Source organism: Lactuca serriola, chromosome 5 (assembly GCF_051521515.1).
Source record: "Lactuca serriola cultivar US96UC23 chromosome 5, Lser_US96UC23_V15, whole genome shotgun sequence".
In the NCBI taxonomy this organism is placed as follows: Eukaryota; Viridiplantae; Streptophyta; class Magnoliopsida; order Asterales; family Asteraceae; genus Lactuca; species Lactuca serriola.
In genome coordinates, this window is record NC_136412.1 from 213,509,209 (window position 1) to 213,524,429 (window position 15,221).

General features: G+C 28.3%; 1 protein-coding gene across 1 annotated transcript; it reads left to right on the plus strand.

Annotated features, from left to right (window-relative positions):
* The first annotated feature begins 285 nt into the window (after window positions 1–285).
* LOC145050146 (glucan endo-1,3-beta-D-glucosidase-like) lies at window positions 286–4,619 on the plus strand. The gene is made up of 5 exons (XM_078998442.1): window positions 286–360; window positions 484–706; window positions 814–827; window positions 4,263–4,485; window positions 4,594–4,619. The coding sequence occupies exons 1-5, from the start codon at window positions 286–288 to the stop codon at window positions 4,617–4,619; spliced, it is 561 nt and encodes a 186-aa protein (XP_078854568.1).
* The last annotated feature ends 10,602 nt before the right edge of the window (window positions 4,620–15,221 follow it).

Here is a 15,221-nt window from a genome sequence, read left to right on the forward strand (position 1 = left end):
TGTCCGAGTTAATGGTCCATGCATAACTCAGAAGTAATTATGATATATATATATATATATATATATATATATATATATGTGTGTGTGTGTGTGTGCGTGTGTGCATGTAATTAATCATGTATAACTTACGTAGTATTAAAAAAATATACATAATTAATTACAAAGTTGAACTCTTTAATTTGTAAGAACATAAACAGTTACGAATCCGAAACATTATAAATTTGAATGAACATACCCAACATATTTCATAAACCATTCTAAAAAAGCACCATAATTTATAAAATAATGGCAAGACTTACATTCTCACTCTGCTTCATTGGTTTTTTCTTGTGCTTCATTATGTACATCAATACTATGCAAGTAAGATATATATATATATATATATATATATATATATATATATATATATATTAGATTGGAAAATATTATGCAAATATTTAATGGGATTATGATTTTTTTTTTTATTTTTTTGATAATGGATAGGGGAAAACTTGGTGTGTAGCTCAAAGCCAGGCTACCGAACCGAAGTTGCAACAAGTTCTTGACTATCTTTGTGGACAAGTCGACTGCAAGGAGATTCAACATGGAGGATCGTGCTTTAACCCTAACACTGTGCGAAATCATGCGTCTTATGCTATTGATCTTAACTTTCAAATTAATGGTGTATGCGATATTAGTTACGCTACTCCTGCTGTCACAGATCCATGTAAGTTGCTTTTTCTATTGGAATATTTTCTAAATAAATGCTCTGGCACATCAAATATCGGGTGATAGGTGTACAAATTAAAACTAATTTTGTGTTGTTTTATGTAGCTTTCGGGACATGTGTCTACCCCTAAGTGATGAAAAATTCGTAATCGAACGACACGTTGAAGGGAAGATCATATTTTTTTCAAATTCTTGAAGGGTGAAAAGAATGTATAAAACAATCTAATAAGTGGAAATAAAATGTTCTTTTACTCGTTACATGTTGTTTGATATATTATAATGTGTGTATGCTTAGAACATCATATGTCATTTTAAGAAAGTAACGTTAGTCTTCATTTTCAAAATATACGTACTCGTTTGATTTCTTTTGAGTTTAAGTGAAATGTTTTATTATATGTTAAATATGATTTGATGGAATTTGAAAATAAATTAGAAAAAAGACTGAAATTAAGTTTATGATGTTATTCTTTTTTAGATTAAACATCGATAATATGTTTTTTTGTAAGACTTCTGTAAAGTTTATTTACTTTCATTAATTTGCAATAACGTGTATACTACTCAAATGATTCTTGAGTTTGATTCGACCTTCAAATAGTTTGGAGGGTTATTTATGAAAATTAACATTTTCTTTTTATGTATATAAGAAAGCTACTGTATCCTTTAAATATTACAAACTAAGTAACCAAGCCCGAAAATGTTATGTCTTTTAGAAATTTGAACTTATTTTAGTGGTCATCGATATATAACACATGAAATAACTTGGAGCGAAATTTTTCACTGAACTAATTATTGAATTCTCTCAAGAACGTTTTCAGATCGAAAAACTATGTTTAATAATCTTCAAATCAAGAAAAAAAACATATAAATCTTCTACTCTCTCTTCTTTTAATTATATTATACAGTTTTCGATCTTTTTAATCCCTAAAAAAGTCTATCTATGCAAAACATATCGTTTGATTTCTTTTGAGTTTAAGTGAAATGTTTTATTGTTGGTTATATATGATTTGATGGATTTTGAAAATAAATTAGAAAAAAGATTGAAATTAAGTCCATCTATAGAAAATTTTTTTGATTTCTTTTGAGTTTAAGTGAAAAGTTTTATTGTTGGTTAAATATGATTTGATGGGTTTTGAAAATAAATTAGAACAAAGATTGAAATTAAGGTTATGATGTTATCAGTTTTTAGATTAAACATCGATAATATGGTTTTTTTGTAAGACTTCTGTAATGTTTCTTTGCTTCCATTAATTTGCAATTATGTGTATACTACTCAAATGATTCTTGAGTTTGAGGCGACCTTTAAATACTTTGGAGGGTTATTCATGAAAATTAACATTTTCTCTTGATGTATATAAGAAAGCTATTGTATCATTTAAATATTACAAACTAAATAACCTAGCCCGAAAATGTTATGTTTTTTAGAATTTTGAACATATTTTAGTGGTCATCGATATATAAGACATGAAATAATTGGAGCGGAATTTTTCACTAAACTAATTTTTGAACTCTCTCAAAAACATTTTCACTACGAAAAAAATAGGTGTAATAATCTTCAAATCAAGAAAAAAACATATGGATCTTCTAATCCCTCTTCTTTTAATTTTATTACACAGTTTATGATCTTTTTAGTCCCTAAATAAAGTCCATCTATAGAAAACAAATCGTATTGTTCAATTATGTATAAAATCTGTGTAGGAAATCATTTTCACCATAAGAATTTCCTTTTAACATGTTCAAAATTTTAAGCGTGTTTCACAATTATGTTTTCAAAACTTTTTCTAAGCATTATGATGTTTGGAAGTAAGGACTTTATATTATAATTTTTCTATATCCCAATTTAGTGAATGGTTGTCGTGAACCATAAGATTTTGGGTGAAATGCTAGTGTAATTCCTTGGATCCCAGATTACGAATTATGTACCAAGTTGGCTTTTGATTGAAACTCGCATTGGGAATCGTGAGTGTACTTCCTTTGAAGGGTATAGATTAAAGACACTTTGATGAGAACCATAATATTTAGCTGTAAATAATATTGCTAACTTGACATGATGCAGTTTTGGTCGGTGATTATCGGTTTTATTAGTTTTTCTTTATGTAATTTTCTTGGCTCATATTTTTGTATTGTACTTAGGTGTAGGTCACTATACTTGTTTTTGTGTTGATGTCAATTATGTGGTTTAATTAATTAAAAAACAGATAACAAATATGAAAAAAAAACATTGGGATTCTGATACTTTCTCTGAAATATGTAATTTTAACTCTATTAGTTTTGGATTGCACTAAACATATGTATATATTTTTCTATGTTCTAGAAGCTCATAATTCACAGAAATACATGCTTTTATGAGCCAGGGAAATGCCCTAGGGACCTAAGAAGGACACTGCCCTTAGACTTGAAATCATCTAAAGAGTGTATGAATTATGCACCTCCTAACCCATTCAAACTAAATTTGGCTCAATATGTAATAGAATAGTTCTAATCACAAGATTTTCTTCATACAACTATTTTTACTTATGAGGGTAAGTAGCGTATTTATTCGAGAATAAGTTTCTGGTCCAACTTGTTCTATTTATCTGGGTGGGAAAATAAGTGGCAATATTTGTAGTATGACACTGATTTTGGCTCGACTATTGGTCTAATGCACTAATGACATGCCCTATGGTTTATAATAAATGGGATCTTAAACATTTTCTTGAAATGGCCAATACCCACATGACATATATAAGTCGGATCCTAACAACTTGTTTTTAAACTAACATAAATGATTGTGTTCATCTTCTTTCGTTTATGTTTTTTAATCAAACTAAGTTAAAGAAGCATAAACAATTGAAGACAAATAAAAATAATTGAACATATATGAACCTAAACAGACATATAAAATGTAAACAAATAAACGAATGCGAAAAGGCGTAAACATCGTAATGAATAATAATAAAACTTGATCACCAACACTTTGATATGTTGATCATACTTAGTGGTGCTACATTTGATATTTTTACCAAATCCACAAAATATAAAACCTATGCTAATTTTAAAAACCCCACGTCAGCAAAGGCCCTGATTATTGTCCGAGTTAATGGTCCATGCATAACTCAGAAGTAATTATGATATATATATATATATATATATATATATATATATATGTGTGTGTGTGTGTGTGTGCGTGTGTGCATGTAATTAATCATGTATAACTTACGTAGTATTAAAAAAATATACATAATTAATTACAAAGTTGAACTCTTTAATTTGTAAGAACATAAACAGTTACGAATCCGAAACATTATAAATTTGAATGAACATTCCCAGCATATTTCATAAACCATTCTAAAAAAAGCACCATATTTTATAAAATAATGGCAAGACTTACATTCTCACTGTGCTTCATTGGTTTTTTCTTGTGCCTCATTATGTGCACCAATTATGTGCAAGTAAGATATATATAAAAAAACTCATTATTATCGTATTAACAACTTAAAATGTATTTTAGATTGGAAAATATTATGCAAATATTTAATGGGATCATGATTTTTTTTTGTTGTTTTGATAATGGATAGGGGAAAACATGGTGTGTAGCTCAAAGCCAGGCTACCGAACCGAAGTTGCAACAAGTTCTTGACTATCTTTGTGGACAAGTCGACTGCAAGGAGATTCAACCTGGAGGATCGTGCTTTAACCCTAACACTGTGCGAAATCATGCGTCTTATGCTATTGATCTTAACTTTCAAATTAATGGTGTATGCGATATTAGTTACGCTACTCCTGCTGTCACAGATCCATGTAAGTTTCTTTTTCTATTGGAATATTTTCTAAAGAAATGCTCTGGCACATCAAATATCGGGTGATAAGTGTACAAATTGAAACTAATTTTTTGTTGTTTTTATGCAGCTTTCGGGACATGTGTCTACCCCTAAGTGATGAAAAATTCGTAATCGAACGACACGTTGAAGGGAAGATCATATTTTTTTCAAATTCTTGAAGGGTGAAAAGAATGTATAAAACAATCTAATAAGTGGAAATAAAATATTCTTTTACTCGTTACATGGTGTTTGATATATTATACTGTGTGTATGCTTAGAACATCATATGCCATTTTAAGAGAGTAACGTTATTCTTCATTTTCAAAATATACGTACTCGTTTGATTTCTTTTGAGTTTAAGTGAAATGTTTTATTATTTGTCAAATATGATTCGATGGAATTTGAAGATAAATTAGAAAAAAGACATAAATTAAGGTTATGATGTTATCCTTTTTTAGATTAAACATCGATAATATGATTTTTTTGTAAGACTTCTGTAAAGTTTATTTACTTTCATTAATTTGCAATAATGTGTATACTACTCAAATGATTATTGAATTTGATTCGACCTTCAAATAGTTTGGAGGGTTATTTATGAAAATTAACATTTTACTTTTATGTATATAAGAAAGCTACTGTATCCTTTAAATATTACAAACTAAGTAACCAAGCCCGAAAATGTTATGTCTTTTAGAAATTTGAACTTATTTTAGTGGTTATCGATATAAAACACATGAAATAACTTGGAGCGAAATTTTTCACTGAACTAATTATTGAATTCGCTCAAGAACGTTTTCAGATCGAAAAATATGTTTAATAATCTTCAAATCAAGAAAAAAAACATATAAATCTTCTACTCTCTCTTCTTTTAATTATATTATATAGTTTTCGATCTTTTTAATCCCTAAAAAAATCCATCTATGGAAAACATATCGTTTGATTTCTTTTGAGTTTAAGTGAAATGTTTTATTATTGGTTATATATGATTTGATGGATTTTGAAAATAAATTAGAAAAAATATTGAAATTAAGTCCATCTATAGAAAAAAATTTTGATTTCTTTTGAGTTTAAGTGAAATGTCTTATTGTTGGTTAAATAAGATTTGATGGGTTTGAAAATAAATTAGAACAAAGATTGAAATTAAGATTATGATGTTATCCTTTTTTAGATTAAACATCGATAATATGTTTTTTTCGTAAGACTTCTGTAATGTTTCTTAGCTTCCATTAATTTGCAATTATGTGTATACTACTCAAATGATTCTTGAGTTTAAGGCGACCTTCAAATACTTTGGAGGGTTATTCATGAAAATTAACATTTTCTCTTGATGTATATAAGAAAGCTATTGTATCATTTAAATATTACAAACTAAATAACCTAGCCCGAAAATGTTATGTTTTTTAGAATTATGAACATATTTTAGTGGCCATCGATATATAAGACATGAAATAATTGGAGCGGAATTTTTCACTAAACTAATTTTTGAACTCTCTCAAAAACATTTTCACTACGAAAAAAATATGTATAATAATCTTCAAATCAAGAAAAAAACATATGGATCTTCTAATCCCTGTTCTTTTAATTTAATTACACAGTTTCTGATCTTTTCAGTCCCTAAATACAGTCCATTTATGGAAAACAAATCGTATTGTTCAATTATGTACAAAATCCGTGTAGGAAATCATTTTCACTATAAGAATTACCTTTTAACATGTTCAAAATTTTAAGCGTGTTTCACAATCATGTGTTCAAAACTTTTTCTAAGCATTATGATGTTTGGAAGTAAGGACTTTATATTACAATTTTTCTATATCCCAATTTAGTGAATGGTTGTCGTGAACCATAAGATTTTGGGTGAAATGCTAGTGTAAATCCTTGGATCCCAGATTAAGAATTATGTACCGAGTTGGCTTTTGACTGAAACTCGCATTTGGAATCGTGAGTGTACTTCCTTTGAAGGGTATAGATTAAAGACACTTTGATGAGAACCATAATATTTAGCTGTAAATAATATTGCTAACTTGACATGATATAGTTTTGGTCGGTGATTATCGGTTTTATTAGTTTTTCTTTATGTAATTTTCTTGGTTCATAATTTTTGTATTGTACTTAGGTGTAGGTCACTATACTTGTTTTTGTGTTGATGTCATGTATGTGGTTTAATTAATTAAAAAACATGTAACAAATATGAAAAAAAAACATTGGGATTCTGATACTTTCTCTGAAATATGTAATTTTAACTCTATTAGTTTTGGATTGCACTAAACATATGTATATATTTTTCTATGTTCTAGAAGCTCATAATTCACAGAAATACATGCTTTTATGAGCCAGGAAAATGCCCTAGGGACCCAAGAAGGACACTGCCCTTAGACTTGAAATCATCTAAAGAGTGTATGAATTATGCACCTCCTAACCCATTCAAACTAAATTTGGCTCAATATGTAATAGAATAGTTCTAATCACAAGATTTTCTTCATACAACTATTTTTAGTTATGAGGGCAAGTAGCGTATTTATTCGAGAATAAGTTTCTGGTCCAATTTGTTCCAATTATTTGGGTGGGAAAATAAGTGGTAATATTTGTAGTATGACACTGATTTTGGCTCGACTATTGGTCTAATGCACTAATGACATGCCCTATGGTTTATAATAAATGGGATCTTAAACATTTTCTTGAATTGGCCAATACCCACATGACATATATAAGTCGGATCCTAACAACTTGTTTTTAAACTAACATAAATGATTGTGTTCATCTTCTTTCGTTTATGTTTTTTAATCAAACTAAGTTAAAGAAGCATAATCAATTGAAGACAAAAAAAATTGATTGAACATATACGAACCTAAACATACATATAAAATGTAAACAAATAAACGAATGCGAAAAGGCGTAAACATCGTAATGAATAATAATAAAACTTGATCACCAACACTTTGATATGTTGATCATACTTAGTGGTGCTACATTTGATATTTTTTTCCAAATACACAAAATATAAAACCTATGCTAATTTTAAAAACCCCACGTCAGCAAAGGCCCTGGTTATTGTCCGAGTTATTGGTCCATGCATAACTCAGAAGTAATTATTATATATATATATATATATATATATATATATATATATATATATATATATGTGTGTGTGTGTGTGTGTGTGTGTGTGTACATGTAATTAATCATGTATAACTTATGTAGTAATTAAAAAATATACATAATTAATTACAAAGTTGAACTCTTTAATTTGTAAGAACATAAACAGTTAAGAATCCGAAACATTATAAATTTGAATGAACATTCCCAACATATTTCATAAACCATTCTAAAAAAGCACCATAATTTATAAAATAATGGCAAGACTTACATTCTCACTCTGCTTCATTGGTTTTTTCTTGTGCTTCATTATGTACATCAATACTGTGCAAGTAAGATATATATATATATATATATATATATATATATATATATATATATATATATATATATATATATATATTAGATTGGAAAATATTATGCAAATATTTAATGGGATTATGATTTTTTTTTTTATTTTTTTGATAATGGATAGGGGAAAACTTGGTGTGTAGCTCAAAGCCAGGCTACCGAACCGAAGTTGCAACAAGTTCTTGACTATCTTTGTGGACAAGTCGACTGCAAGGAGATTCAATATGGAGGATCGTGCTTTAACCCTAACACTGTGCGAAATCATGCGTCTTATGCTATTGATCTTAACTTTCAAATTAATGGTGTATGCGATATTAGTTACGCTACTCCTGCTGTCACAGATCCATGTAAGTTGCTTTTTCTATTGGAATATTTTCTAAATAAATGCTCTGGCACATCAAATATCGGGTGATAGGTGTACAAATTAAAACTAATTTTGTGTTGTTTTATGTAGCTTTCGGGACATGTGTCTACCCCTAAGTGATGAAAAATTCGTAATCGAACGACACGTTGAAGGGAAGATCATATTTTTTTCAAATTCTTGAAGGGTGAAAAGAATGTATAAAACAATCTAATAAGTGGAAATAAAATGTTCTTTTACTCGTTACATGTTGTTTGATATATTATAATGTGTGTATGCTTAGAACATCATATGTCATTTTAAGAAAGTAACGTTAGTCTTCATTTTCAAAATATACGTACTCGTTTGATTTCTTTTGAGTTTAAGTGAAATGTTTTATTATATGTTAAATATGATTTGATGGAATTTGAAAATAAATTAGAAAAAAGACTGAAATTAAGTTTATGATGTTATTCTTTTTTAGATTAAACATCGATAATATGTTTTTTTGTAAGACTTCTGTAAAGTTTATTTACTTTCATTAATTTGCAATAACGTGTATACTACTCAAATGATTCTTGAGTTTGATTCGACCTTCAAATAGTTTGGAGGGTTATTTATGAAAATTAACATTTTCTTTTTATGTATATAAGAAAGCTACTGTATCCTTTAAATATTACAAACTAAGTAACCAAGCCCGAAAATGTTATGTCTTTTAGAAATTTGAACTTATTTTAGTGGTCATCGATATATAACACATGAAATAACTTGGAGCGAAATTTTTCACTGAACTAATTATTGAATTCTCTCAAGAACGTTTTCAGATCGAAAAACTATGTTTAATAATCTTCAAATCAAGAAAAAAAACATATAAATCTTCTACTCTCTCTTCTTTTAATTATATTATACAGTTTTCGATCTTTTTAATCCCTAAAAAAGTCTATCTATGCAAAACATATCGTTTGATTTCTTTTGAGTTTAAGTGAAATGTTTTATTGTTGGTTATATATGATTTGATGGATTTTGAAAATAAATTAGAAAAAAGATTGAAATTAAGTCCATCTATAGAAAATTTTTTTGATTTCTTTTGAGTTTAAGTGAAAAGTTTTATTGTTGGTTAAATATGATTTGATGGGTTTTGAAAATAAATTAGAACAAAGATTGAAATTAAGGTTATGATGTTATCAGTTTTTAGATTAAACATCGATAATATGGTTTTTTTGTAAGACTTCTGTAATGTTTCTTTGCTTCCATTAATTTGCAATTATGTGTATACTACTCAAATGATTCTTGAGTTTGAGGCGACCTTTAAATACTTTGGAGGGTTATTCATGAAAATTAACATTTTCTCTTGATGTATATAAGAAAGCTATTGTATCATTTAAATATTACAAACTAAATAACCTAGCCCGAAAATGTTATGTTTTTTAGAATTTTGAACATATTTTAGTGGTCATCGATATATAAGACATGAAATAATTGGAGCGGAATTTTTCACTAAACTAATTTTTGAACTCTCTCAAAAACATTTTCACTACGAAAAAAATAGGTGTAATAATCTTCAAATCAAGAAAAAAACATATGGATCTTCTAATCCCTCTTCTTTTAATTTTATTACACAGTTTATGATCTTTTTAGTCCCTAAATAAAGTCCATCTATAGAAAACAAATCGTATTGTTCAATTATGTATAAAATCTGTGTAGGAAATCATTTTCACCATAAGAATTTCCTTTTAACATGTTCAAAATTTTAAGCGTGTTTCACAATTATGTTTTCAAAACTTTTTCTAAGCATTATGATGTTTGGAAGTAAGGACTTTATATTATAATTTTTCTATATCCCAATTTAGTGAATGGTTGTCGTGAACCATAAGATTTTGGGTGAAATGCTAGTGTAATTCCTTGGATCCCAGATTACGAATTATGTACCAAGTTGGCTTTTGATTGAAACTCGCATTGGGAATCGTGAGTGTACTTCCTTTGAAGGGTATAGATTAAAGACACTTTGATGAGAACCATAATATTTAGCTGTAAATAATATTGCTAACTTGACATGATGCAGTTTTGGTCGGTGATTATCGGTTTTATTAGTTTTTCTTTATGTAATTTTCTTGGCTCATATTTTTGTATTGTACTTAGGTGTAGGTCACTATACTTGTTTTTGTGTTGATGTCAATTATGTGGTTTAATTAATTAAAAAACAGATAACAAATATGAAAAAAAAACATTGGGATTCTGATACTTTCTCTGAAATATGTAATTTTAACTCTATTAGTTTTGGATTGCACTAAACATATGTATATATTTTTCTATGTTCTAGAAGCTCATAATTCACAGAAATACATGCTTTTATGAGCCAGGGAAATGCCCTAGGGACCTAAGAAGGACACTGCCCTTAGACTTGAAATCATCTAAAGAGTGTATGAATTATGCACCTCCTAACCCATTCAAACTAAATTTGGCTCAATATGTAATAGAATAGTTCTAATCACAAGATTTTCTTCATACAACTATTTTTACTTATGAGGGTAAGTAGCGTATTTATTCGAGAATAAGTTTCTGGTCCAACTTGTTCTATTTATCTGGGTGGGAAAATAAGTGGCAATATTTGTAGTATGACACTGATTTTGGCTCGACTATTGGTCTAATGCACTAATGACATGCCCTATGGTTTATAATAAATGGGATCTTAAACATTTTCTTGAAATGGCCAATACCCACATGACATATATAAGTCGGATCCTAACAACTTGTTTTTAAACTAACATAAATGATTGTGTTCATCTTCTTTCGTTTATGTTTTTTAATCAAACTAAGTTAAAGAAGCATAAACAATTGAAGACAAATAAAAATAATTGAACATATATGAACCTAAACAGACATATAAAATGTAAACAAATAAACGAATGCGAAAAGGCGTAAACATCGTAATGAATAATAATAAAACTTGATCACCAACACTTTGATATGTTGATCATACTTAGTGGTGCTACATTTGATATTTTTACCAAATACACAAAATATAAAACCTATGCTAATTTTAAAAACCCCACGTTAGCAAAGGGCCTGGTTATTGTCCGAGTTATTGGTCCATGCATAACTCAGAAGTAATATATATATATATATATATATATATATATATATATATGTGTGTGTGTGTGTTTGTGTGTGTGTGTACATGTAATTAATCATGTATAACTTACGTAGTAATTAAAAAGTATACATAATTAATTACAAAGTTGAACTCTTTAATTTGTAAGAACATAAACAGTTACGAATCCGAAACATTATAAATTTGAATGAACATTCCCAACATATTTCATAAACCATTCTAAAAAAAGCACCATATTTTATAAAATAATGGCAAGACTTACATTCTCACTGTGCTTCATTGGTTTTTTCTTGTGCCTCATTATGTGCACCAATTCTGTGCAAGTAAGATATATATAAAAAAAACTCATTATTATCGTATTAACAACTTAAAATGTATTTTAGATTGGAAAATATTATGCAAATATTTAATGGGATCATGATTTTTTTTTGTTGTTTTGATAATGGATAGGGGAAAACATGGTGTGTAGCTCAAAGCCAGGCTACCGAACCGAAGTTGCAACAAGTTCTTGACTATCTTTGTGGACAAGTCGACTGCAAGGAGATTCAACTTGGAGGATCGTGCTTTAACCCTAACACTGTGCGAAATCATGCGTCTTATGCTATTGATCTTAACTTTCAAATTAATGGTGTATGCGATATTAGTTACGCTACTCCTGCTGTCACAGATCCATGTAAGTTTCTTTTTCTATTGGAATATTTTCTAAAGAAATGCTCTGGCACATCAAATATCGGGTGATAAGTGTACAAATTGAAACTAATTTTTTGTTGTTTTTATGCAGCTTTCGGGACATGTGTCTACCCCTAAGTGATGAAAAATTCGTAATCGAACGACACGTTGAAGGGAAGATCATATTTTTTTCAAATTCTTGAAGGGTGAAAAGAATGTATAAAACAATCTAATAAGTGGAAATAAAATATTCTTTTACTCGTTACATGGTGTTTGATATATTATACTGTGTGTATGCTTAGAACATCATATGTCATTTTAAGAGAGTAACGTTATTCTTCATTTTCAAAATATACGTACTCGTTTGATTTCTTTTGAGTTTAAGTGAAATGTTTTATTATTTGTCAAATATGATTCGATGGAATTTGAAGATAAATTAGAAAAAAGACATAAATTAAGGTTATGATGTTATCCTTTTTTAGATTAAACATCGATAATATGATTTTTTTGTAAGACTTCTGTAAAGTTTATTTACTTTCATTAATTTGCAATAATGTGTATACTACTCAAATGATTATTGAATTTGATTCGACCTTCAAATAGTTTGGAGGGTTATTTATGAAAATTAACATTTTACTTTTATGTATATAAGAAAGCTACTGTATCCTTTAAATATTAAAACTAAGTAACCAAGCCCGAAAATGTTATGTCTTTTAGAAATTTGAACTTATTTTAGTGGTTATCGATATAAAACACATGAAATAACTTGGAGCGAAATTTTTCACTGAACTAATTATTGAATTCGCTCAAGAACGTTTTCAGATCGAAAAATATGTTTAATAATCTTCAAATCAAGAAAAAAAACATATAAATCTTCTACTCTCTCTTCTTTTAATTATATTATATAGTTTTCGATCTTTTTAATCCCTAAAAAAATCCATCTATGGAAAACATATCGTTTGATTTCTTTTGAGTTTAAGTGAAATGTTTTATTATTGGTTATATATGATTTGATGGATTTTGAAAATAAATTAGAAAAAATATTGAAATTAAGTCCATCTATAGAAAAAAATTTTGATTTCTTTTGAGTTTAAGTGAAATGTCTTATTGTTGGTTAAATAAGATTTGATGGGTTTGAAAATAAATTAGAACAAAGATTGAAATTAAGATTATGATGTTATCCTTTTTTAGATTAAACATCGATAATATGTTTTTTTCGTAAGACTTCTGTAATGTTTCTTTGCTTCCATTAATTTGCAATTATGTGTATACTACTCAAATGATTCTTGAGTTTAAGGCGACCTTCAAATACTTTGGAGGGTTATTCATGAAAATTAACATTTTCTCTTGATGTATATAAGAAAGCTATTGTATCATTTAAATATTACAAACTAAATAACCTAGCCCGAAAATGTTATGTTTTTTAGAATTATGAACATATTTTAGTGGCCATCGATATATAAGACATGAAATAATTGGAGCGGAATTTTTCACTAAACTAATTTTTGAACTCTCTCAAAAACATTTTCACTACGAAAAAAATATGTATAATAATCTTCAAATCAAGAAAAAAACATATGGATCTTCTAATCCCTGTTCTTTTAATTTAATTACACAGTTTCTGATCTTTTCAGTCCCTAAATACAGTCCATTTATGGAAAACAAATCGTATTGTTCAATTATGTACAAAATCCGTGTAGGAAATCATTTTCACTATAAGAATTACCTTTTAACATGTTCAAAATTTTAAGCGTGTTTCACAATCATGTGTTCAAAACTTTTTCTAAGCATTATGATGTTTGGAAGTAAGGACTTTATATTACAATTTTTCTATATCCCAATTTAGTGAATGGTTGTCGTGAACCATAAGATTTTGGGTGAAATGCTAGTGTAAATCCTTGGATCCCAGATTAAGAATTATGTACCGAGTTGGCTTTTGACTGAAACTCGCATTTGGAATCGTGAGTGTACTTCCTTTGAAGGGTATAGATTAAAGACACTTTGATGAGAACCATAATATTTAGCTGTAAATAATATTGCTAACTTGACATGATATAGTTTTGGTCGGTGATTATCGGTTTTATTAGTTTTTCTTTATGTAATTTTCTTGGTTCATAATTTTTGTATTGTACTTAGGTGTAGGTCACTATACTTGTTTTTGTGTTGATGTCATGTATGTGGTTTAATTAATTAAAAAACAGGTAACAAATATGAAAAAAAAACATTGGGATTCTGATACTTTCTCTGAAATATGTAATTTTAACTCTATTAGTTTTGGATTGCACTAAACATATGTATATATTTTTCTATGTTCTAGAAGCTCATAATTCACAGAAATACATGCTTTTATGAGCCAGGAAAATGCCCTAGGGACCCAAGAAGGACACTGCCCTTAGACTTGAAATCATCTAAAGAGTGTATGAATTATGCACCTCCTAACCCATTCAAACTAAATTTGGCTCAATATGTAATAGAATAGTTCTAATCACAAGATTTTCTTCATACAACTATTTTTAGTTATGAGGGCAAGTAGCGTATTTATTCGAGAATAAGTTTCTGGTCCAGTTTGTTCCAATTATTTGGGTGGGAAAATAAGTGGTAATATTTGTAGTATGACACTGATTTTGGCTCGACTATTGGTCTAATGCACTAATGACATGCCCTATGGTTTATAATAAATGGGATCTTAAACATTTTCTTGAATTGGCCAATACCCACATGACATATATAAGTCGGATCCTAACAACTTGTTTTTAAACTAACATAAATGATTGTGTTCATCTTCTTTCGTTTATGTTTTTTAATCAAACTAAGTTAAAGAAGCATAATCAATTGAAGACAAAAAAAATTGATTGAACATATACGAACCTAAACATACATATAAAATGTAAACAAATAAACGAATGCGAAAAGGCGTAAACATCGTAATGAATAATAATAAAACTTGATCACCAACACTTTGATATGTTGATCATACTTAGTGGTGCTACATTTGATATTTTTTTCCAAATACACAAAATATAAAACCTATGCTAATTTTAAAAACCCCACGTCAGCAAAGGCCCTGGTTATTGTCCGAGTTATTGGTCCATGCATAACTCAGAAGTAATTATTATATATATATATATATATATATATATATATATATATA